At 34.9% G+C, this 26,691-nt stretch overlaps 1 protein-coding gene across 5 annotated transcripts in view; it reads left to right on the top strand.

Annotated features, from left to right (window-relative positions):
* Window positions 1–26,691, top strand: part of rad50 (DNA repair protein rad50) — a 664,851-nt gene that overhangs the window by 44,088 nt on the left and 594,072 nt on the right. For all 5 annotated transcript variants that reach the window (XR_016548684.1, XR_016548685.1, XM_090396855.1 and 2 more), the window contains exons 4-5: window positions 719–820; window positions 14,457–14,519. Coding sequence is in view for 3 of the 5 variants with exons in the window: in XM_090396855.1 (XP_090252981.1) it covers window positions 719–820; window positions 14,457–14,519 (165 nt within the window). In the remaining 2 variants the exon portion in view is untranslated. The remainder of the gene's footprint in view (window positions 1–718; window positions 821–14,456; window positions 14,520–26,691) is intronic.

The following is a 26,691-nucleotide window of genomic DNA, read 5'->3' as shown; positions in this document are numbered from 1 at the left end:
ACATTCTGTCAGAAATACGAAGATGCCAATATCATTGTAACATGTCACAGATATCACATGACGTGGTTATAAATGGGAAAATGTTATACATATTGTAGCATTCTTTCATTAGTTCTCTTTCTGGTTTGATAGAGGTAGGAGCCACTGACTTTGCTCTCCAGATGGTTGTTTGTATTCTATAAGAACTAGCTAATTAGCGATTATAAGTGCCTTGTAGTGTGGAACAATGTATTTTGTGATAATTCAGACTAGAAGGGCTATATATGATTTGTTAAAACTTTACCATAAGTGATCTGTGTATGTACACGCGTGCGCATATATATATATATATATTTTTTTTTTTTTCATTTCTGCTAAGTTGCAATGAATATAAATCAAATTAATTGTCAGCATGTGTTAAGACAAATTTAGTGACAATTCACTTTGGTTGGAAACATGGGTTTGAATCCTCCCTAATATATGAGGAATATTTGAAGGCATGTAATAAATCATATATTAGAATTATTGTATTTGTCTCTATTATTGTAATGTTCTTTCAGTTGCAAGTTACCGAAGTTCTACTGTAAGCTATAGAGCACCTTGTTCAAATGTTTGTCTAGTACTAATTATTCTGGGGTGTGTATGGTAGTTGTTTTATTTTAAATATGTCTATGCATTAGAAGTATAAGAAAATTTAATTAGAGATAAATGGATTAACATCTGATTTTGAAAATATTAGATTGTACATGAAGTTGAAGTCAAAGGACAGATAAAACTCAAATTCAAAGATGTATCAGAAAAGAAAGTTATACTTACACGATCTTTAATGGCAATCCAAAAGGTGAGATCATTATTTTATGTAATGGATTTTTTTTTTTTTCCTTATCAAAGCTTGTTTGTTCATGTTAAGAGATTGCAAATATTTATATTCATCCCAGACATGTGCACAGATAAAAATATTTCAGTATTGAATATATCTTTAATTTCCAATGATACAATGGCTATCAATTATATGCAAGGTATATTCTTTGTTGTGTTATTGGAATAGTTTGGAAGTAGCAATGTGTGTGTGTGTGTGTGAGTGTGAGGACTTGGCTGTATTTGAATTAATCTGCTATTCAGTATTTTGCAGATTAGAAAGCTGCTGATTATTAAAAGTGGAGAGATTTGTTTTAAAATTGGACTATTGTGAGTAGGCATGCTAATAAATAGAACTGCAATTAAACAGAAAATTCTAAAAAGTATTACCATAGCAGCTATATATGTGTGTATATCATACATACATACATATATATATACGGGTATGTGTATATACATATTTATATATGTATTTATATGCGACTTAACAAAGGATGGTCTAATATGAATGAATTAAACAAAACATGGAAAAAATAACAGCATTTCAAAAAGCCTCTAATTAAAACTCTATAAAACCATTATTATACCTACAGCAACGCATGGAGCTGAGACATGGACACACAATCTGAAAGAAATAAAGAAAATTAGAGCATTTAAATGAAATGCTTAAGAAAAATAAGATTTATTGTTCTGAACACAAAACAAATAAGCAATCAAACATGAATTAACCTGTACAGAGGATATCATAGCTATAATTCTTAAACAGCAGTTAAGGTGGTTTGGAGACCTCCAGAGAATGCCCTTTCAAAGATTACCAAATATACTCTTGAATGGAATCATTAGAGGAAGACGAGCTTCAGAGAGGTGACAGAAATGACCAGAGATAGAACCATATGGCAAAGATTTCTTCATAGGGGACTTGACCCATCATCTGACGGATGAGAAAGATGTGTGTGTGTGTGTGTGTGTGTGTGTGTGTGTGTGTGTGTGTGTGTGTGTGTGTGTGTGTGTGTCCATGTATATATGTATGTATGTATGAGTGTTTGGGTATATATGTGTGTGTGTAAGTCTATGTACGTGCACGTGTTTTTTTACGTTTTCCTCCCAATAGTAACCTTACCAGGAGGTACTTTATTCCTACATGCTCCATTGCATACAATGCATATATTACATGTAGCTTCCAAGTACTGATTTAACATTTATATATCCAATTTTGTATCAATATTCATATTTACATTTATGTTTTTACATCTACATGTACATATTCCGACCTTTACATCCATGTTTATATTTTTATATATACAGGTATTCCTCGACTTACGACGGGGTTCCGTTCAAATGTCTCCATCGTAAGTCGATTCTGACGTAAGCTGAACTTTTTTTTAATTCTTGATTTGTTTGATTTTGGTTATATTTTCATAAATTAGGTTTCTATTTAACTTAAAACGGTTAAAAATATATAAACTTACATAAACATTTATAAATTATTAATTAGCACATACATATAAATAAATAAATACAAAATTGCATGTTTTGAGGCTTAAGTGCTGTGAAGAATTCATGTTAGAGGTTTAATGGAATATTAACAGCACTGAGAAAGGATCAAAACTAATTTTAATATTTCCAATATTTCGTCTCCGTCACAGAGATATCTTCAGGGATTACAAAAACTTTTTTGTAACAACACACACACAAATGCAATACAAAGTGAAACTAAAGTCCTATCTAGGTGGTGCACCCTCTATGGGCATTTGCAGGTGGCCTGGGATGTAAACAGGGATCTCTGATAATTAAAGTTTCCCAAATTTTGGGAAGTTTAATGCACCCGTATTTGTTTAAATTAGGTTGATTCCTGAGTGCAGATGCAGATTCAAAGGATAGTCTTTCTTTTTTGAATTTACTATGGTGGAGCATGGTAGTTTTTTCCAGGAGATTTTGTGGGATGTATCCAAAACATGGTCTGCAAGGCCAGATTGACCATAATCGTGTTTGCAGATGTAAGAACTGTGTTCTTCTAACCAGATGAATGCTGACCTGCCTGTTTGTCCAAAGTAGGTAAGTTTACAGGAACAAGGTACTCTATATACACCAGGCACTGAAAGAGGAGGGAGCTGGTCTTTAGTGGAGTGGATAAGGGCAGCAAGTTTACGGTGGGGCTTAAAAGCTGTGTGGAGGTTGTACTTTTTTAATGATCTGGGTATTTTTTCTGAAGTACCACGGATGTAATGAATGGTGATGGCATTTCTGAAGAGATGGTCGGGGAATGGGGAAGGACTTGATTATTTTTTTAATTCTGTAGTCATGGCCATTGGAAAGGAAGGTGTTGTGTATGTGTTTGAGTTCAGTTGAAAGAGCAGTTTTAATGGAACAAAGATTGTGGGTTCTATTGGTCAGAGTTTTAATAATGTCATATTGCTGGGAGGGGTAGTGGTGGGAGAGTTTGTGAATGTATCTGCCTGTATGAGTAAGTTTTCTATATACAGAGAAAGAAAGGTTACCATTAGGAAGGCGTGCTACTAAAGTGTCTAGGAAGGGTAAACTATTGTTATTTTCCTTTTCCATCGTAAACTGGATTCTTGGATATAGACTATTGAGGTGACTGAGGAAGGAATCTAATGTGCGTCTGGGCCATGAAGCCAAATAGAGAACACATCATCTACAGAGCTTAGCCAGATATGTAGATGAAAAGTGCTGTTAATATTCCATTAAACCTCTAACATGAAATACAAAATTAAGAAAGAAAAATGTAATAAAAAAAATATATAAACACATATCAAAAATGGTGCATTTTTGAAATTCCTTTAAATATTAGTTAACATAAACAAAAAACTTATTAACGATGTCTTTAATTAAACAGGTGAGTTACTGTAACTCATTTGGACAATATATGGTTATTTCTTGCGATTGGGAGTAGCTTTTTTTAATATCAGAAAATTGGTTAATGTTATTATTAAACAAGACCTCATGGAGTCAAAGACTCATCTAGGGATGTTGTCTGTTGGTTTTTTTTTTTTCCTTCTACATGTATTTCGTGATAATATCTGACTGCTTCTTGAATTTGCTTTTCGACTTTGGCGAAGCGATCAGTGTCTGATCCATATTTTCGAGTAGCTGAAGTCCTTGATTTAGTTTAGAAAATATTTCAGCTAATCATTTTACAGTAAAATTTTTTAACAATTTCTCTTCTTCTTCCTCATTATTCCTTTCTTCTTCTACAACTCTTTCATTTCGGAAAATCAAGTCTTGATTAGTCAGTTCACCTTCTATATCGGTAATATTGATTTCTAGATCCAGTTTTCTTGCAATTTCAACAATTTCTTCACCAATTTTTTCTAATATACTATGCTCATTGTACTCTTCGAGTGTCTCCTGCAGTAGTAACTTCTTCCAAATTCCTCTTCCTCCCATACATTGTTCCGATACTTCCTTCCATTTTTCCAAAAACACATAATGTTGTAGCATCGTTGTCCATTGCTGTTATTGCTTGAGAAAATGTAGTTTTCAGATAATATGTCTTGAATGTAGCAATCTAACCTTGATCCATAGGTTGAATCACAGCTGTTGTATTGGGCGGTAGATACATCACATTTATATTTTCATTCAAATAGCCGACGTGAAGAGGATGTCCTGGAGCATTGTCAAGCAGCAGTAGAATTTTAAAAGGAATGTTTTTTCAAGACAGTAGACACATACTTCTGGAATAAAACAATTTAAGAACCAGTCTTCAAATAAAACAACTGTCATCCATGCCTTAGGATTACTCCTGTAGTAAACCGGCAATTTATTCTTGTCAATGTTTTTCAAAGCTCTAGGGTTTTGTGAACGGTAAACAAGAAATGGTTTTAATTTAAAACCAGCAGCATTTCCTCCAAGAAGAAGCGTAACCCTATCTTTAAATGCCTTAAAACCAGGCACCGATGTAGCTTCTCTGCGAATGTAAGTTTGTTCTTGTGTTCTTTTCCAGAATAGTCCTGTTTCATCTACGTTAAAAATCTGCTGTAGCAAATAGCCTTCATCTTTTTCACATTTTTCTTGAAAATTTTGGCAGTTTCAAAATCGGAACTAGCAGCTTTTCCCATTATTCGTGTGTTATGTAAGTAAAATCGGCTTTTGAATTGATAAAACCAACTTTTACTAGCGTTAAATGTATGCTTGGCTTATTTATCTTCTTGTTTCCTAAAATTGTCAAATACTGCGATGCGTATACAAAAGCAATGTGATATATGTATATGCTGCCGGCAAAGTTAAATTAGAGAATTTTTAATAATAATTTTTGTCCATCGTAAGTACGAATTGTCATAAGTCGAGGACTACCTGTACATATATTTACACTGTATAATTCATATAATATCAGTAATTTATGTTACATTACAATGACTGGAAGTTGATTTTATTGGAAAATTTAATTAATTCTGAGTAATACTTTTTGAAGCCTATTGGCTCTTTATATTTAAATACTTTTGGATGTTATATCGATGTTTCTATATGATTTATGCTTAATTAGTTGTTTACTTAAATCTATCCTTTCTTACCTAAAATCTTATACAGTCAAAATCCTACTGGCTGCTCTATTGTTAAATATTTATCTTTTGTGATTTATTCTCTTTATTCACTTACTTTAATCTTATTCTTATATCTAGGATTGTTTCCTCTTCAGATACTGGCAAATTTATATATTTTGCTGCGCCAGCCAGTATCCTATAGCAGAAAAGATCCTTGCTCAGGGAGACAATACGAGTCTGAAGATTACTTACACAATATCTTACTTAAACTGCCGTATAGATTTAGATTATTGCAGTCGTGACTTAAATCTATTATTATATTCACTCTCTAAATCCTTCCCACCAAAATAGGTTCTATTTTTATAAGTGGTAAGTTGGAATTGTAATCAGGCATGACTCAGGTTCAGATAAATATGACATGTTTATTGGAATATCTAACACACAATACAAAATTCATACACTCAATTATGCTCAATTCTAAATAAAACTCGAATTAAGAGATTTCTTAAATTTACTTTCTAAATTAATTAAATTTTATAAAGCATGCTGAACACAGTAACTGCATATTGGGATAGATAGCAAATGATATGAAGTTAAGCTAAATACCTTTCAGTAGTATTACTCGCAAGAGAAAACTAACAAACATTCTAATGTTACTGAGATACTAAATTCTACTATTCTTATCGCATCAAGTTAATCCTATCACATACAAAATTACAAAAGATCTCTTCCAAACAATTCTTCTTACTCTCAAAGGAGGTTAACTTTCTAAATAGAGACTGTCCACAGAGTTCTTTAGAATACAGTTCTTAATTTCACATTCGTAAACAATCTTCTCTCTTCTAATGAACTTTCACACAAAATTAGAGTAACTGCACCTTACCGAGCTTTTTCTGCGTTGTTCTGCGGCACGTGTATGTCTGGATACTTCTCATCTATTGGCTGTCCATACGCCAACGTAGGGATTACGCTATCTTCATTCCTTTTGCCGAAAACGGACTCAAATCTTTGCATTTCAGGAACAACTCAATGAAACTTTTCAGCGACAGCTTGATTCTGCTAGGACTGGAATTTTTACCTTCAGCTTTGCATAGAATCCTACTTCATTTTAAGAACGCTCGCAGTCCGACATCTTATCACAGACTTCCCCCCCCCCCCCTACGCAAAACTGACTGCTAACTTCCGAACCACCAAAACAGGAAAACGTTATGACCGAAGAGAGACTTCCGATACGGGCTTAACCCCTTATATTCTTCTATAGAGCGCCCTCTTTTCTCAGTCCCCTTTTTGCACACGGCCCTTAGCTTTTCACCCCCTTTGGGTTCATCCTTCGCTTTTACGACGCTGTTATACTTGGATTCACAGAATACATGGCAACGTAATTTTCCGAGTAAGCTATAGCCGCTAGCGTTACGCTGTACACGTGTAGCTTTATGCCTTCCAGGAATTATTACTTAGCAACTTTTTAGATGACTCACAGTAAATTTTACATAGCTTAAGTGAGGCTTAAATTTAAATCAGATTATCTCTCTTTTCAGACATACTTAAAAATGAAATCTTAATATAATCACATCAGCTTAAATACAAGGCACTTGAAATAAAGAATACAAATTTTACATAAAGTGAAGAAGTTTCACTTTTAATTACAGTTGATGTGCAGGTATTTCTCTTTGTCAGCAAGTTTTATATGTTAGATTCCAAATGAATGATTTCTTTCCAAGATTCCTTCATTTAGGATCTAACATGGATAAGTCTGTTTTGACACTGGCCACTCATCTGCAGAAGTGATGATGTGTTGTATTAGGAGCATCTGGATGGAGTCCAGTAGCTGACATTCATAAAGTAAGTGATCAACAGTCTGCTGAAGATGCAGGCAACAAATGCATGATGCCGATTCTAGGATATAGAATCTGTGTAGGTAGTGTCTTAATTTTCCATTATTGGCTTGGTTAAACCTGGAGAGATGTTGTTGTTGTTTTTTTTTTTTTTTCAACCAGAGTCTGCTTCTGATACTTGCCAAGAATTCTTTTGTTTTTCATCCATTTTTAGGATGTTTTCCATTCTTCTTCCCACAAGTTTAGTTTTATTTCTTCTACAAGTGTTTTTATAGCAGATTTTGAGCTCTTTTGGTAACTTGTTTCTAACCTTTCCTTTATAGTCACTTCTTTAGCCAGCTAATCCAGTCTCGTTTCCTGCTACCTCAGTATATGACGTCACCCAGCAGAACTTCATTTCCTACGGCTCTAGAGTAAAATTCCTAACCAGATTTCTTGTCTGTTCTATTAATGCTATAATGGTTATTCTGGTTTTTTATGCCATCTATAGTGCTTCTACTATCACTGTAAATTGTTGCTGTCTTTTGATGAGAGGTGTTGAGTTCTAATTCTCAGAGATATGTAAGTGAATGAACTGTAGCAAGTTGTTCAGCTTGGGATTGGAACAGTTGTTGGAATGGAGGTGGGTTGCAGCATTTTTGTATATTGGACTGTCTGTAATATACAATAAAAGAACAACTGACGTTTCCTTTGGTTTTGTTGGCACTTTCAGAGCTTTCCTTTTCCTTAAGATATGTTTTCTTTGCTGGGTGAGCCGCCTACTGTAATGAAGTGGAAATTCGTAGCAATTTGGATCAATGTTTCCATTTCTGTTATATCTACGGAAGTGAATTCTTACATTTTCATTCAGATCATTGTGGTGATCTGAATACAGGATACAGGACAATATCTTGAAAGATATTGTCCTGTATCCTTTAATCATTCGTATGGCTATAAGTTGTTGCAGGTAAATTTTCATCAATTGTTACTCCTAGTTATTTAGCTCACTGGACACTTCAGACATTTGACTACCTTGAGAAATTCCCTGTTTTGTTTTTTATGTGAGATATGGAGCACTTTAGACTTCATACTGTTGAATTTAACTTTCTTCTCACATGCCCACTCAATGTAACATATATGATATATGTGTATATAGATATGTATGCACTGCTTATATACACTGCTATGTATACAAATATAAATATCTGGGGGAGGAGACCTTCACATAGTATTTAAAGAATGCAGACATCTTACTGTACCTCCTGACCTACTGTTCCAATCCCTAGTTTCTCATGGTACATCATTCTAGTTGATATATGATACGAAACAAATAGGCTGGTAATCAGTCCTTAATCAACCAACTGAAATCAAAATTGTGCTACAACATGTTATCATGCTAACTAGGCATCACAGAGTTAAACAAGAAACCCTCCCCCTTTCTTCTCATAAGGTATTCAGAGCAAACAGTAAAAAGCCAGACTGGAACGTTCCTAAAGTATCAGCAGGGCCGGTTTTATCGTTAGGCAAACCTAGGCAATCATCTAGGGGCACTAAGACTTCGGGGCACCAGATTTTGCTACAATGTATAGGGGCGCCTAAATTTTCTTTGCCTAGGTGCATCAGATATTCTTGGACGGCCCTGTGTATCAGTGGAAATTAAATTAGGCATCAACAAAAAAGAAATGGAAGTTGCAGAAGAGTTACCCTTAGTGTTAACAAGACAAAGACAAATTATGTTTAGATTGTCTTATCAGGGTGAGGAAGGAATAGTTGTAGAATACAACACTGAACATACAAATAAACTTTTTGAATTGCAGGTACTTTTAAATTATGTAGACTGATTTAAGAGTGGGGAATTAGGTACTGAGACTTATTGGTGCTTGTTGTCTCCCACAAGAACATTCTATTCATGAAGAAATGGAAGAATTTTTCAAGTTATTACAGAAGCCATCTGACAGAGAGAAATGAAAAGCAGGTCCATTTTAGAGATATAAAGAGCAGATGAAATGAACACCAGATGTGTTTAGAAAATTTAGAGGAAAAAAATGCTAAGTTAAAAATAATGGTACGTACCTGCTTGATTTCTGATCAATATGGATTGATCATTACTAATACCATGTTTCAGTATAAAGATGTCCATAAATTCACATGGAGATGAAACAAGAAATAGTCCTATGAATGTTGTTGTTCATAGTGATATCTTCATACTGTTTCAGGATACTAAGAATATATAGGGGAATTGGAAGTGATTGTTTAATTTTATCCTTTTGACCAGGATAGATTAATGCCATATTGAAAAGAAAATTTAAAAAAAAAAATAATTGGTTGAAGACCTTTCAGAGAAATGGTACTGATATGTAGAAATATTATAAAAAACAGTCTGTAAATATGAACAAAACTTTGGACACTTGACAACAAACTTTGAAAAAGTTTTTCATCTTGGTTACAATGTATATTATACTTGACAATAAGTTATATTCTTGTTTTAATCCTACCTAAGTGTAAGTAGCCTTATACTTAGGTATATTATTATTATTATTCCTGACACCTCCAAGGAGTCCGAAGACTCATCGCAGGAGGATACCTACAACTGTCTCAACCACTACACCGAACCTCTACTACGAATCAATGCCATCTACCGCCCACCACAACCATAACTGGTATTCTATAACTGGTATATGTGCAAATTGCCTTAGTATAATGTATAAACATGGGAAGGATTGCTACCTAGACTGGTTTCGACCTTTATTGAGGTCTAATCAGTTGGAGCCAGACTCAAAAGAGTTAATCAGTTCAATGCCATCAATGCAATGTTAAATCATTAGCTTAACAATGGTATTTTCTTGGATCTGGCTCTCACCGACAAGACTTCAATAAATGCCGAAACTGGTCTGTGTTGATCCTTCTCATAATGTTTTTGCTTTAGAGGCCTACTAAAGCAATTGAAGTTGACAGCCTTTATATACAAGTAGACTAGTCACAAAGTTACTTCCCACTTATGCCTCTTCTTGAGTATTGGATTAAAATAAGAATATAATTTATCAAGTATAATAAACTTTGGAGAAAACATTTATTTATGGAAGGGAATATGGTGATGTTGCCAGGAAGAGAAAGATCAGAACATCATTGTGGAATCCAAAAGTTGGGAGAGGGGAATCAAACATTCATAGTCTGCAATTTCCCTCTTACATTTAGAGAAACATGTAAGAAAGTTGAGTAAAAGTAGCTGAAAACATCATGAGAAGACTTTATAGAATATGGAAGGTAAATATAATGAAGGCTTCAAGATGTTCTGGAGTTACTGAAGTTTAGAAATGGAGGAAAGAGTAATGCATGAGAAGGAATTACATATGGTGACTTAAAAATTGAAGATATATTTGGATTGTGTAGATTAGTTACTTGGAAATATAATTAAATGTAATAAGCAGTGACAGAACACGGGTAGAAAATATGCAAGAAGATTGGAATCACGAAGTACACATCAGTGCTTCATCAGTTTCCTGATATGTATCCTCGAGGGGGGCACTACATGATTAAGTTTACATTATTACTAATCTCCTATCAGTAGTTTTCCTCTAAATCAATCTATTACTTGTGAGCACTCCAATATTGTCATATCTAACATTTTGTGCTTCTAATTCACTTGTAACTGAATCAATCCACCTAGAACTTGGCCTCCTCTGGGTCTTTTTCCTGGCATCTTGGCATCAAACTTGTTTTGCTAACCTTTCCTCTTCCATTCATATTAAGTGACCATACCACCTTACATTATCCCTGCTCACACATTCTTTAATGCAAACAATGTCAAGATCTTTCCTGATGTCTTCATTTTTAATATGATTCTGCCATTGATGCCATCAGGTTCACGCTCCTAATTTTTCTCAGAACCTCATATCTGTAGTCTCTGATCCTTGACTAAGTGCTTCATTTCTAAACTGACTCTCAGATCCATAACTTAAAATTGGTTTGAACACTGTCTTGTATATTGCTAGTTTAGTGTTTTGGCTAATTTCTCTCTTATTTCTTATAAATTTATTCAGCTGGCTCCCTATCATACCAACTTTGCTTATTCTGTTGTTCTAGATTTGTCATCTTCACTGAAAACTGTGCCTAAATAGATGAAATACTTTACTTGTTCTATAGGTTATCCATCGGGAATGCAGCTCAAGTTTTCTATGTTCCTGCCAATTTTCATAGTTTTGGTCTTTTTATTGTTGATTTGCTTGCCAACTTTGTTACAGCTCTTATGCAATTTGGTTAGTGAATCCTGGAGACTTCCACTGGATGTGTTTAGGAGCACATCATCATCTGAATAAAGCAAAGAGCTAAGTTTGATATCTCCACTTCTGATATCATGTTTAATGCCACTTTCTTTCATAATGCACATCCTTGTCTTGCACTTGATTTCACATCAAACCATCTTTCTGTATTTCCTTTAGTACTTAAAGTAGAAAAATCTGTCAGAAACATGATGTGAAACGGTAACTGAAGTAGATGGTATTTGACTACAAATGCTCAAATATAGTTTATAAAAGTCTTACAGATACACTATACAGTTCAAAGGCCTAGTAAGAAGGTGATGATTCCAGATGATTGGAATAAAGCTCTCATAGTATACATCTATAAAAGAGGGTTATAAAACTGAAAATTACAGTTTTATAATTACTAAGTAATATTACTAAGTAATATATAAACATACTTGAGAAGTGACTCATAAAAATTGTGGAAGAGAAATGTGGTAAAGAAAAAAGCTAGTTTTCAGGTCAAATATTAGTTAAGAGGATCAAGTTTTCATTTTTTTTAAACAAATTGTTGAGAAAGCATGAGGATCTAACACAAATCTATATTTAAGATTTGTAGATCTTGAAAAGGCACACAACAAGATGTCAACAGGAAAAACTATTCAAATTACTACAATTATATGGGCTCAGTGAGGCTTTATACAGAATACATATTCTTAATGTTGGAAGTTCTCCCCTTCCCTTGGTTAGACAGTCCTTCCCTTAATGCATAGCATTGCATGTGTCTGCAAGGAAATGTACTTTGCATTATGGGAGATACTAAGACAAGGAGTGATGAGAGCTTGGTCCACCTTTACCATGAGTTGCCTCAGTCCTGAAGATACTTCAGGTGCAAACTTTGTTTGCTTACACTTGGATAAAGGATTAAATTAAATTTATTATAGTCTAACCAAGTGGGGGGAAAATAAACTTCCAACATCTTTCTCTAAATCCAGAGTAATTTAATATTAAGGTGAGACACCTTTTGGCAACTCGTATAGGTAAATATGACTTCTCCATTGCTTCCACCTAAGTATCACCACCAGCTCCCACTGATGAGACCTCAATAAAGGTTGAAACCTGTCTGGGTAGTGGCCCTTCCCTTAATGCATAGCATTGTCCAGCCTGGCTGGCCGAGTGGTTAGTGTATCTGCTCTCCACGCTGCGGGTTCAAATCCCTGGGTTCGAACCACCATGGGCATGGATGTTTGTGATTGTCTGGAAATACTAGTGGTGGTGGTCGCCAGTAGATGGCATTGGTGTAGTTGCGGTTAATTGGTGGATTGTGGGTGGGAGGAAGTAGAGCTGTAGAGTAGATGCCCTCCCTCGATGAGTCTTTGGACTCCCTGGAGGTGACAAATAATAATAATTATACATGTCTGCAAGGAAATATGCTTTGCATTATGGGAGATACTAAGACAAGGAGTGATGAGAGCTTTGTCCACCTTTACCACAAGTTGCCTCGGTCCTGAAGATGATACTTCAGGCGAAAACTTTGTTTGCTTACACTTAGATAGAGGATTAAACTAAATTTATTATATGTATTCTTAAGTTGTAAGTTAAGTTAGAATTGAAGTGCTGAAAATCGTTTTCAAATAACCATTTGTAAGATAATGATGTAAACTATGTCCATTCTTATTCATCTGTGTAGATCACATTATTGAAGGAAAGTGGCATTATACATTTCAAAAGGCTTGATAAGAAGGTGATGATTCCAGATGATTGGAATAAAGCTCTCATCTATAAAAGAGGGATGTAAAATTGAAAATCACAATGAAATTTCCCCACTGAGTGTTTTCCAAGTTTGGTTTGTTCAACTCGTCACTTTATGCATTTGATGTTTTACTCCTAAGTAAATCCAGTAAGTCTTCATGATTCTTTAACTAAATTAAATAATTGTTATAACAAGTTTGTGATGAAAATCAGCAATAAAAAAAATTGTAAAAATGGGCAGGAACATGGAAATAATCAACTGGATTCTCAATTGGAAATCTATAGAACAATAAATTATGTAAGTACATAACAGAATAAGCAAAGCTTGGTAGGATGGAGAGCCAATTAAATAAATTTATGCGAAATAAGAGTAATTAGCCAAAATACTAGTTAGGCCAACAATGTAACTAACAGTATTCAAGACCAGTTAGTAACATTGTTAGTAACAAAACCAGTTAGTAACATTGTTGGCCTAATTGGCTGAGTGGTTAGCATACCTGCTTTACAACCAGCAGGCTGCAGGTTTGAATCCTTCTATGGACATGAATATTCCTGGTTGTCTTTAAATAGAACACGAATTTCTTTGTTTGGTGTGAGAAACTGGTTCCACTTGCTTGGAACGTAAAGTGCTATAAAAAAAAGTTTCACGCTTTGTCTGTAGAGAAGGGTTTCTGGATTATCTAAAAACTAAATAAAAAAGTACAAAATATATATAAAAAATTAATAAATTCTTAGCACATCCACATTACTAACGTACTGTAAGTATACAACTTTTCTTGGATGGGAGTTACAAAAAATCATCACTGGGAAAAAAAAAAAAAATAGAAGAGTGAACAGATTACACCAGTGGCAGATTGATATTGAAAATGGAGCTATTAGGAAGTAACCTGACATTAGCATTCAGGGAAGTGTGACCAGAGCTAGAAGAAAGCAGTTAAAAAACAGAATATAAGATCTAACAGCATTGAAGTTCTCTCAAATCATATATTAATATTGAAGAAAATTGTTGACAGCATGTCAGTAATAATAATAATAATAATAATGTAAGTAATCATGTAATGTTATCATAGTATCTTGTATAGCCTTTCTGAATGCATAGAGTAATTTCCTGAGAACAATGACCTACCCCCTCCATCAAATATCGAAAAACAGCAATTCATAAAGCATATGTCATGTAAGTGAAACTTTTTTTTTTTTTTTTTTTGACTGTGCAAACTTCTCTTTTCTTGATCTTGAAATAAGAATATTCATAGTTCTATCATTTTTAGTTTACTTTTTTTATAACATTTACTTTTTATCTTTTGGTTTAGCAAAAAAAAATACAGCTGAAGACATTAGAAGGGGTAATTACAAAAACTGGACCAGATGGTGAGGTAAGGTGGTGTTACTGAAAATATAAAATTCATATTTTTGCATATCTTAAATGATTCAAAAACAGATATTTACAAACAGAGTATTTACACTAAATACTCTCCTCTGTGTGTGGCATTTGTTCGTGGTGCAAAGTACCTATCTAACAGTAATGATACTGATCCTTTTTCATTCTTTATATTTTTCTATAATCAATATGAACAGTCTTTGTTGGCAAGACCTGGGTTTAAATCCTCTAAGATGCAAAGAACCTTCATAAAGGTTTCTTCATCTGAGGATGAGTTAGTCATAATGTGGTAGCAGGATTTTTCATCTTACAAAACAAGCATGTCAATTAGAAGAATGCATGCAATTAACAGACACAATACTGTCCTGTTAGTCTTGGCTGCCTTAGCCATAACTTCAAACAAGCAATCTACCTCTTTCTATACTTTACTGTATTCTTTGCTTTTCTTCTCCAGGATATTTTTTACTTCATCTTCAAGACCACCATCACTGGAATTTTCTGTTTACTGCTGCTATTTGTTTTAGTCCCTGCTTCAGCAACACTGGCAGTTGTGGATGGTCTGGCCAGGTTCATTTGGCTAGTGGGCTAGCCTGTAAGTTTATGTAAGTCTTCTTTTCCTGTGGTCTAGTGGCTCTGTCTCTATTAGGGTTTCCGGGCGGGAATTCCCTTCTGCCCATTCTCGGGAATTTTTTCATTTTCCCGTTCCCGAATCCTGAGAAAATTTGGTCGAGAAATCGGGAAAATTTTTAATAAATACATATTTTAATATTTTTTTATAGATTGTCTGAAATAAAATGAACTGGTTTGCAAATAAAATTTATTTAAAATGTTCTAACAGTAATATTTTAAATAAATATTTCATATTCTAACTCGAGCATTAGTATTTAAAAAAAAAAAAAAATATATATATATACAGGGTGTTCGGGATAAATTTGACAGTTTCGTAAGGAAAAAGAAAATCTTCTTTGTATCTATTAAATTTAATGAATTGACAAAAAAACATTACAGGCAGAGTTAATTACAATACTATCAACAAGATTTACTCAAAATAACCACCATTAGCATCGATCACAGCTTCAATTCTGCTTCGGAACCTCGAACAAGCTGATGCTACAGTCTCCCTGGGAAGGGCCGCAAAAACTGTTTTAATTTTATCCATTAACTGGGCTTTTGTATTACTGGAAGTGCGATTGGTGTCTTTCTCAACTGCGCCCCATACAAAATAATCCATGGGGTTAAGGTCTGGGGAGTTTGGAGGCCAAACATTTGGACTGGTGAAGTCGTAGAAATTTTCAGACAACCATTTTTGACTTTTCCCAGAGGTGTGGCAAGGGGCCGAATCCTGCTGCCATACATACGGCCTACCATTGGCTACCCTTGTTATCCAGGGCTTGACTACAGTTAGCAACTCCACGAACAAAGCCCGAATTCCAATGCCAGGGTTCTTCAACACCTGTTCCTGCAGATTTGCGAGGAATTCTGCTGTACGAACGCAATCAGATCGTCTGCTAGGGATCTTTCTTCTTGCTACATCCTCGTAGTCACCATTGCAAGTCTCTAGTTCATGCCTGATTGTTTTTACTGTATTCAGGGAGCATTGGGCAGCAGTCGTAATATCCTTATTTTGATGGCGGGCACGAATCATCATGATACAAGTTATTCTCTTCCATGATTCAGGTGGGTTCCAGCTATCCATCCTTTCTGACATCTTGTATATGAATGAAGAAGGGTCCAAACTTTTAAATGAAGAGAAGTGTGTGTTAATACATGTAACTTACGGAAAAATATAATTAATTATAAATATGTCAAATTTATCCCGAACACCCTGTATATATATACACATGTAAGCTGTTCAATAAGTAATAAGACTATATTTATACAGAAAACAGATTACCTTTAATCGTCATCATTTACATGGTCTTTTTTGAAGTAACTACTGTGAGACACGATGCATTTGTCCCAACGTTGCATCCACTTCTTAAACACATGTGAGAGTCTGTTTTTTGAGAGTTCTTTCAAAACCGCCTCTGCAGCTTTTACACATGCTTTGTTGCTTTTGAAATGGCAGCCTCTTAGTGGGTTCTTGAGCTGAGGAAACAGCCAGAAACCGCATGGTGCGAGATCAGGACTGTATGGAGGGTGTGGTAGGATATTTGTGTTGTTCTTCTGCAAAATGTCCACTACGCAACCAGCAATATGTGGCCTTGCATTATTGTGGTGCAATAAAAAGCCATTCTTCAGCAATGGACGCTTCCTTTTGACGTGTTTGATGATAATAGCTGCTGTGTTGATCATTGTCTCTGTGATGGACGTTGAAGGTCTTCCCTCATGTTCAAGATCTTCCACATTTTGCCTTCCTTCCTTAAAAGTTTTATGCCAGCGAAAAACACTTGCCCTCGACATTGCTTCATCGTGGAAAGCTTCGTGCATCATGTTAAAAGTGTCCGATGCCGATTTTTGCAAACGCACACAAAATTTAATCGCATAACGCTGTTCCAAGGACACTTCCATTTCGAAGACTGGTTGCACCTCGTAGGCGCACCGATGAGCACTTGCATTTAGTCACGTGACACTCTGGCACATCAGCCCATATACGCCATCTATCAACCTCTTTTGTTAATACATACAACAACATTTCTTTATTCCACACAAATTAATATTGTGATGAATGGTTTCGCCGCAGTAAAATTAGTCTTATTACTTATTGAACAGCCCACATATATATATATATTAATACTTGAGTTGGAAAAAGTTTGCGCAAGCATCATAGCGCAGCGTATTCCTTCAGTCTCAGACTTCAGTATTTGTGAAATCATGTATTAGAAAATTACTTTTAACATCTTACTACTTTGAATTTCCTCTTTTGTAGAATTCAGCCTTCGTGAACTTTCAAGTGGGTTTAGGGAATGATGTAATGACAGTTTTTTTGTTTGTTTGTTTTTCTGAAAAAGGGCAAAAACGAGTATGTATATCACAAAGATGATGGAATGATATATACTAGGCTAATGAATTTAAAGTAATACAACAAACAAACATTCAAAAAAGGAACACACTGACAATACACCTCGATAAATCAATCAACTTTAATTATGTTTGTTATTATTTTTACGGGATATAGGCTTTTTTTTAAATTCAGCCTTATTATTCTGCCGAGCTGCCGGGTTTTTTTTTTTTTATTTTTATTTTATTTTATTTTATCATCTTGCTAGTTTGTATTGTATGACGGGCTTTTGTTTGTGCTTATCAATTCGTTCCGGTTAGCAATAAATCACCACTGTTCTCTTCAAATGCGAAACTTTCAACTTTCTTAAACTAGAACACTGGATACAGGTAGCCTTTTGTTATTTCTTACTCCTGTGGAGAAACAATAAGAGAGAGCATTTCTAACGTGTGAGTACATTCACGTTCCTATTTTAATATTTTTTTATAGATTGCCGTCACAATGAGTAAAGAGTATAAAGAATGCTGGGAATATTTTAGAAAAGATAAAGATAACGAATCAGCTCATTGCCAGATATGCTCCAAAACTTTGCAGTGCAAAGCATCATCAGCCAGTAGTCTACATAGGCACCTAGTATACATTCATGGAATGAAAAGGAAAAAACAGTCTGAATTGAATAATGATGAACCAATGCCTTCATCTTCTAAGAGACAAACGACAATTTTACATTATGTCAAGGGACTGGATTTAGAAGAAACCATAAGCAAATTAGCAGCCGTGGATGGGATATCAGTCAACACCATCACAAAAAAGTGAGTTTATTAGGGAAAGTTTCACAAGCAAAGGAATGCAGTTGTCAAGAAGTCCATCTTCATTTATGACACTAATACATAATTGTTATAGTAAAGTGAAGCAACTGTACATTCAGAAATTGGAAGTATTCAAATGTGATAATAAAAAACTGAGTATTTCAATAGACGAGTGGATCAGTTGCAAGAATCGCAAATACATGAATGCTCACATATACTGCAATGAGACCTCTATGAACCTTAGATAATTTTCTCTAAGAACCTTGGTTTAATAAGAATACATGGGAACTGTCCTGCGGAAAAAGTGTTATCCTTGCTTCAGGAAAGATTAGAAAACTTTCAGTTAAAACTTGAAAGTGATGCGGTTACAATTACAAGTGACAGTGCAGCTGTTATGGGAAAAATTCAGATAATTATCACCATCTATTCAACAGTACTGCTACAACCATGCGCTACATCTAGCTGTAAGAAAAGTATTTTATGTTAAAAAGTTGAAAGGTGAAGCATCAGTGACTTGTAGCAGTGATAGTGAATTCAATACAGATTCTGAATATGATAAAGATGATAACAGTGATTCTGAGTTAGATGGTATGGCCCAAGATGATCTATCTTCGGCAATTAGCAGTGTACGAAGAATTATGAAAATATTTAAATATTCTCCATTAAAAAAATTCTCTTTTGCAGCAAGAAATAACCAAGAGTGAAACGAGGGAACTAGAAGTCCTTTTGGACTCTAAAACACGCTGGAACACGCTGAAGAGAATGATGGAGAGATTTTTAAAGATTGTAAATCCGATTAAGACTGTTTTACAAGAACTGAAACTCGATTGGAAAGAAGAGTATTATGAAATATTGAGAGGTATGTTGAATTGCTTACAACCTGTAAGATTAGCAGTTGTAGCCTTAAGCAATAGAGAAGCTAATATTCTCACAAGTGAAGGAATTTTTAAGTTCTTGTTCAGTAAAAACAGAATTCTTCAATGAGCCAAATGCTTTTAAAGGAAATAAAATTTGAATTGGTTAAACATAGAAATAGAGATCTTATGTCTCTCACGAAGTACTTGAGCAACATTAGTTGTTTATGTGAGATGAAAGAGGATGAATTTTTTGCCTTGTCAAGTAAGAATGAAATCGCATGATGGAAAGATTAAAATTAGAAGAACATTTACAGCAGAAGAAGTTTCTATAAAAAGAAATAAAGGATATCCTTACAGAGAGTTCTGACATTAAATCGGAATCTGACTGAAGAGTGAATTGACTAAAGCAATATCAATTTCGACATCTAAGCCTAGCCCTATGCGTGCAGACAAAATATTTGCTTCTCTAAGGAAGGAAATGAGCTTATATGAAGCAATGCATTCTCTCACTCCAACTTGAAGATGCTTTTAGATGCACTCTTAACAATTCGACCAGCGTCTACAGAAAATGAAAGAAATTTTTCCACATCAAGTATATTTGTTATAAAGAGAAGATCACGATTGTCTGATCAAGCAATTAATGCTCTGTTTCTTAAAGTTTCATTTTAAAAATGACAAATAAAAACTATTTGAAGTATTTTTTAATTTTCAAACGAATAATATTTGCATTTGTTTTCTATTAATGTTTAATTTAATAAATAAAATATTTAAATGAGATTAGGAATGTTAATACATTGTGTGATGTATGTAAAAACTCAGTGTATGCTATAAGGTTTGGTTAAATAAAGTTTGCATTAATTACATTGTTTATATTTTGAGAAAATCGGAAATATAACAGAAACCTAGCCAAAATGATACGGTAGTGACCACTGTTTAGTGCTCAGGGCAAGAGATGCACTAGTCATGAAATTCTGGTTGACCTCCGTTTAGGAAATTTTATTTACTCATTTTTTGCTTCGACCATTTACATATAGGAGTGTCTTGAAACCTCTGAAAGACTGCACCGGGGCCACGAACCCCGGTTGCCCCACCTTCCCTACGGCTTTTCTGTTTATTAACATTTACTGTTATAGCTATTATTACAGATGATCAGCGAAAATTAAATAAAAAAGATTATTTCGGGAATTCTCGGGAAATACGATTTCCCATTCTCGATTCCTGAAGGTTCCAAAATGTCAGGAATTTGGAAACAATAGTCTCTAGTGTCTAGAGTAACTCTGACATTTCACTTCTAATTATACTTATTGCTTTCCAGATAGGGCATCCATCCATGGGTGGTAAGTGGCATCTCTGGTGCTGAAATAAAAATCCTATTCAACATGGATTGAGAGGGCACTAATATCATCCTTAGTAGCAGCTGTTGTACACTTGTTGCTCAGATAATTCCTTATTTTTAATAAATATTGTTGATATTGTTAAATATAATAGGTGTTATTTTCTTTATTTTGGACTATATTGTTAAGTGTGTTGTTTAGTTGTGACTACTATTATGTGATATTATTTCAAAAATGTTTTGTGTTATGGCACCAATATGTATGAGAAAAATGGTGGCCATGACATCAATGTTAAATGATATTAATATACGTGATTTCTTGTGACGTAGTAGCGTGTGTTTAATGTATTCGTTACCAAGAGTGATATGCTAGAAATGCAAGTTATGTGGGAGTGGAACAATGAAGTGGCTGATATTAAGGATATAAGGCAGGATTGTGAACGTGTTATGAAGAATGTAGTAGAAGCAGTGAATGATAGTGCACAAAATACAAATGAGAGTTTGAAGGAAGTGGAGAGGTGCCAGTATGGAAAGTAATTGCATGCTTACATGGACTCCTTCATGGAATGGTGCAGGCTCGAGCGACTGGAGAAACAATTGGTGTGTGGTACAGCAGGAAGGCGAAATAAAGAGTGAAATGGAAAAGCATAAAAGTGCGAGAAACTGGGAGAAAAGAGAAAATTGTGTGGGGTTTAATGATAAGAGATATACTTAATGAGAAAGTGACATGAGTATGTTTCCCAGGTGTGAAGATAAAGGATGTTATTGAAGCTGTAAGTTTGTAGAAGAAAGAAATGAACTAGTTAATTGTTTTGACAGACACAAATGATTTGACAAGTGAGAAATATGCAATGAGAAAAGATATAAGTTGTTGGAAGAGGCAGAAATGAAGAGTAAGAAAGTAAAGATTGAGAGTCCGCTACCTCAGTATGATGTTACAGAATTGAGACAAAGGGCCATGATTGTCAATGAGATGATTGTGTAGGAGGAATGGTGTGAAGTTTATAGATGTGTGGAGTGAATTTGATGGATGTATATGCCTGATGAAACTGTACTTGAATGGTTTTGGAGTTAGATGCTTGGAGAAAGTGTTGTTCTGTGAGAGTTTGGGAGTGCAAAAGGGGAACTAGAGATATTAGGGGCGAAGCAATCAAGCATGTGTCTAGCCACTCCTTGGAGGATAGATCAGTATAAGTACAGGAATGATTGCGAGGAGCTGGGTACAGTTTCCCAGGTTTTGAATCTGGGAAACTGTAACCATGGGACCAAGAGGATGTTGAATGCATGTACACGAATGCCTGAAGAATCAGAAATAAAGGAGAGGAATTTCTGGTGTTGGTCAGTTCAACTTGACCAAAATTTATTGGCATCAGTGAGACCTAGTTGTTAGATGATGTAGTTACAGGAATAGAATGTAACATATATTGTATTTTCAGAGAAGATAAAAGAAATAGGACAGGAGGTATTATTAATGATAGCTGAAAAACTCCAGCCAACAAAAATAGAAGTCAAAGAATCCTTTCCTTTAGTGTTACACGGTGATCAGCACATTCATTTTACATAAATTATGGACTCTACAACCGTGTTATAAATAATTATTTCAATTTTCTGATGTTTTGACCTTCACATTAAGGTCATCATCTGGAGTACACACGCACGCGTGCACACACACACAGAGAGAGAAGCTAAATTACATTTCACACAGTATGCTGAAGAGATAATGAATTGATCAATGGTTATTCTACTGGTTTGACCTCTAGTGAAAATGAAATAAAATTACAATAAATAAATGAAATAAAATAAATTAACTACATCAAAGCTATATTCTATTTAAGACAACATCAGAGAAACATTCTTTCATATATATAGTTTTGTTACAGTAAAATTATATCCTAATTTAACATGGTACTTGTTATATTAGATTTAAGATCCTGGATTACCTATGGTCTTATTTATAATTAACTCGTAGGGAGAAAGGTTAAGTGGGTGGAATATGTGCCTTCCATATTCTTGGTATTTTTAGACCATCATTATTGTTAAGATTAGGGTGGTTGATAAGAATCTCACAGGCTTCCTTAAATTTACGTTCATGCCATGTTTTGGTGTGATATAAACAACAGGTGCATTTCCAGTCAATTCTGTGTAAAGTGTTCAGAGCATGATCAGAAAGACCAGCTTGACCATAGTTATTATATTTAATGTGTCATTTATGTTCCTTTTTTCTGATAGGAATTGTGCATCCTGTTTCCCCTATATAGGCAAATTACAGGTGCAGTGAATATGGTATACTCCCAAGGGGCCAGCAGAGGGAGTGGATCCTTGGATGAGTTGAGTAAGTTCTTTAATTTTGCAGGAGATTTAAAGTAGCTTTAAGGTTGTATTTTTGTAGTAATCTGTTTATTTTGTCTGATATCCCTTTAATGTATGGAATGGTTACAGTTTTATTGTAGTCTATTTTATTTTTGTTTTTAAGTGAGGTCTTGTACAGAATTTTATTGATAGTATTTTGGCTGTAAACATTTTTTAGGAAGGTATTGCTTGATAACTTTTAATTCATCTTTAAGTGCTTGTTCATTGCAGCAAATCTTCAAAGCCCTGTTTTTTAGTGTATTAATGACCCCTAGTTTTTGTGTTGGGTGGTGGTGGTAGGAGTTTTTGTGTATATGTTGGCTAGTATGTGTCTGTTTCCAATAAACAGTGAAGGAAAGACTGCCAGCAGAACACACTTCCGTTTCAGTTTAGAAACGGAAGTGTGTTCTGCTTTTCAATCTCAATTGTGAATTGTATGTGTTTGTTTTGGCAGCTGAAGAAAGTGTCTGTCTGGCGGCCATGGAGCCAGATAGCGAAAACACGTTGCTCAAATAGTGCCATGTAAAAGTTAGTAATGGGAACAGGGAAATGGTGAGCCCATGGCAGTGCCTTCTTTTTTGTAGGTAGAAAGTGTTTTGCCACACAAAATAGCCAGAACATAGTACATGCACAAAGTGCACTGTGATATTGGGAGGGAATTTGTCCTGTAATAGAAGGATGGTGTCGTTGATTGGGACATTTGTAAAGAGGGCAGAGACTTCAGAACTAACTAATAAATCATCTTTTTCCAGTGTGATGTCTTTAATTTTGTTTACAAAGTGTTGTGTGTGTTTGCAGTTACTGAAGTGATGACTGATGTGAGAATTGAGGCAGATGAACTGGAGGTATTCAGTATATTGAAAAATATCAGTGTTAATACAGTATGGGACTGGATGGTATGTCAGCTTGCGTGCTACGAGAATGTACAAGTGAACTAATAGTGCCTCTGACTAAGTTGCTCTAGCAAGGTTTCAAGGGAGTGGAAAGAGGGTAAGATAGTTCCATTACATAAAGGGCTCCAAGACAGACTTAGTAAATAATTCCAGACCAATTAGTATCTCTGGAGTGATGGTTAAGGTATTGGAAAAGTTGGTTAAAAGTAAAATTCAGGAATGGCTGGATAGGAATGTGATACTCTGTAGGGGGAGCTTTGTTTTGTAAAAGGGAGATCCTGTCTCAGTAATTTATTCATATTTTATAAGGTGACAGTGGAATTGGATAAAGGAAATGGCTATGCTATGATACTGCTGGACTTTGTAAATGCATTTGACAGAATACCACATGGAAAATGATTACATAAGTTGGAGCAAATTGGAATGGATATCAGGTTGGTGGCATGGATGGGGATGGCCGATAGACAGACATGAAATGATGGAATGGAATCAAAGCGAATGAGGGTGACTAATGGAGTGCCCCAGGGCTCTGTACTAGAAATGCTAATCGTTAATTAATTTGTTCATTAATGATATAGTGGGTGATTTGAGGTGGGGGATATTCAGTGTTTGCTGATTATGCAAAACTGTGAAGGGCCATAGTTGATAAAGGTGGTATAGATATCTTGTAGGATGATTTAAATAAATTGGCAGTGTGGGCAAAAGACAATGGCTTTCAATTTAATGTAAAATGTAAGGTAATGCACTTTGGAAGGAAAAGATTACATACTTCATATCATATGATGGTACTAGATTACAGGGAATTGATGAGGCTAGGGATCTGGGAGTGATGGCAGATAGATTTTTAAAATCAGAGGACATGTTGCAAGAGTTGGCAAAATAGCTCGAAGAATATAACTTGGATATTCAAGAACACATTGACAAGTAAAGACATTATTATCCTTCTTTATAAGGCAATGATTTGGCTATATGTTGACTACTCTGCACAGATTTAGTCACCTGCATTGAGTTGACACAAAAAAAATTTTTCAGTATGTGAGAAATAGGGAGAAAACCAGGGGTCACCATGGAAGTTGTCTGTGTGGTTAGTAAGGGTATGCAGAGTAGGTTCTTGACTTGGAGAGTGGTGAAATGAATGGAATGGTTTGCTAGAGGGGGGGGGTTGTGAGTGCCCAATAGTGAATAAGTTTTAGGAGATGTATGATAAGTGTTGTGTTAATGGATAGTGTGAGTCTCCTGCAAAAAGTCTTTTGACTTCATGGAGTACCCATATAAATAATGGTAATATTCCTTCTCAAATTTTTCGAGGGTTTTCACAAGGCTTTGACTAAAGTTATAGATACTGTATATAGATATATCATCTGTAACAGATAAACAGAAATTATCATAGACATACTGATGTTTCTCATCTGTCCTGCAGATGAAATGATAATAGGTAAAATAATGCCACTTTTCTTTATTCAAAAAGGATTTAGAAGGATTGGGAGATCTCCCCAAAACAGTTCTGGTAATGGAAGTTTTTTTTTTTTCCTCCACTTGGTTAGATTATAATAAATTTAGTTAATCCTTTATCCAAGTGTAAGCAAACAAAGTTTGTGCCTGAAGTAGTGAAGTGAAGGTCAACCCGTGGTAAAGGTGGACCAAATTGGTCCACCTTTACCACTAGTTGTCTCGGTCCAGAAGATACTTCAGGCGCAAACTTTGTTTACTTACACTTGGATAAAGAATTAACTAAATTTATTACAGTTCTGGTAATATTCTTGTAGAAACGTGTTAGCAACACTCACAAACTTCTTAAAGTAACATGAGTGGGTGGTAAGGTGATATCAATTCAAATCAAGCAATGCCATAAAATACTGGACTATTTTATAGAAGTGATATGGAACGAGGAGATATGTTTAGATCAGTGGTTGCCAAAGTGGTCGATATCGACCCCTGGGGGTCAATATAACATTGTTAGGGGTCGATTCGGGCTCAGGGATCGATTGGGGGTCGATAGAAAAATATAAGACATCATTGTACGGGTAATATTTAATTCGGTTAACTTGGATTACCTCCACCTGATTAACAATGCAATTAAGAGTGAATCATGGAAGCAGTGACATGAATATAACCTGTAAGATGGAGCAAGGTCATTAAAATAGTAATGGAGGCCAATCATGTAGGCCAAAATGACGTATTTACCAATAAACGGATGTCAGTGGTTCCCACCTGGTGGCGCGCCGGGAGTGAGATTGCAACACGTGCGTGGTTACTTATTTACTTATGCTTGCACTTATTCAATCCCAGTCTCATTTTTGCACATCGACATACAAGTGAGTGTTAATGTTCTAAAATTCATCAACATACATATTATAATTCAATCGTTATTCATTCACGAACTAAACTTCAATATGTTGAAGAGTTGAGCAGGGCTGGTAGTTTTGTACATACTATATATATATGCCTATAGGAAGATTGTATTATTGTTATCTAAATTAAATTTTATATTTTATATATTATTTATCCCTCCTATCAAATATGCAATGTTAAGAAGGACGTCAAAAACAAAAATGTATCCCTTTGACGTTAAGCCAATATAATAATATATACTATATTATACATACAAGAAACACTGTAACTATAAAATAAACAATCTAAAAACTCACGTGTCTTTTTTGCTTGTCCTATTATAATTACGTAATAGTAAAACAGAGGGATTCGATAAAAAGTCAAGAAACTCTTGAAGAGGTCGACGGTCAAAGAAGTTTGGCGACCCCTGGTTTAGATATTGAGGAGGGAGAAGTATGATGTTCATCCACAGGTGGCCTGGCCATCTTCTGATCCAGAATATCATCCTCACTTTTGAGGCATCAAACTCTTCCTATCTTTTCATCTGTTCATAAAGGTATTTGGGCCTTGTGAATACAACATCATGCAGAACTCTGTGCATTGGGAAGGGAGAAAGATGTATTGATGGTGAATGAGCAGAAGGTATGAGGAGGA

Source organism: Typopeltis vanoorti, chromosome 8 (genome assembly GCF_054136105.1).
Source record: "Typopeltis vanoorti isolate ZY-2024b chromosome 8, IOZ_Tvanoo_1.0, whole genome shotgun sequence".
In the NCBI taxonomy this organism is placed as follows: domain Eukaryota; kingdom Metazoa; phylum Arthropoda; class Arachnida; order Uropygi; family Thelyphonidae; genus Typopeltis; species Typopeltis vanoorti.
Note: the sequence above shows the minus strand (reverse complement) of the source record. Positions and strands in the feature narration are given on the sequence as shown.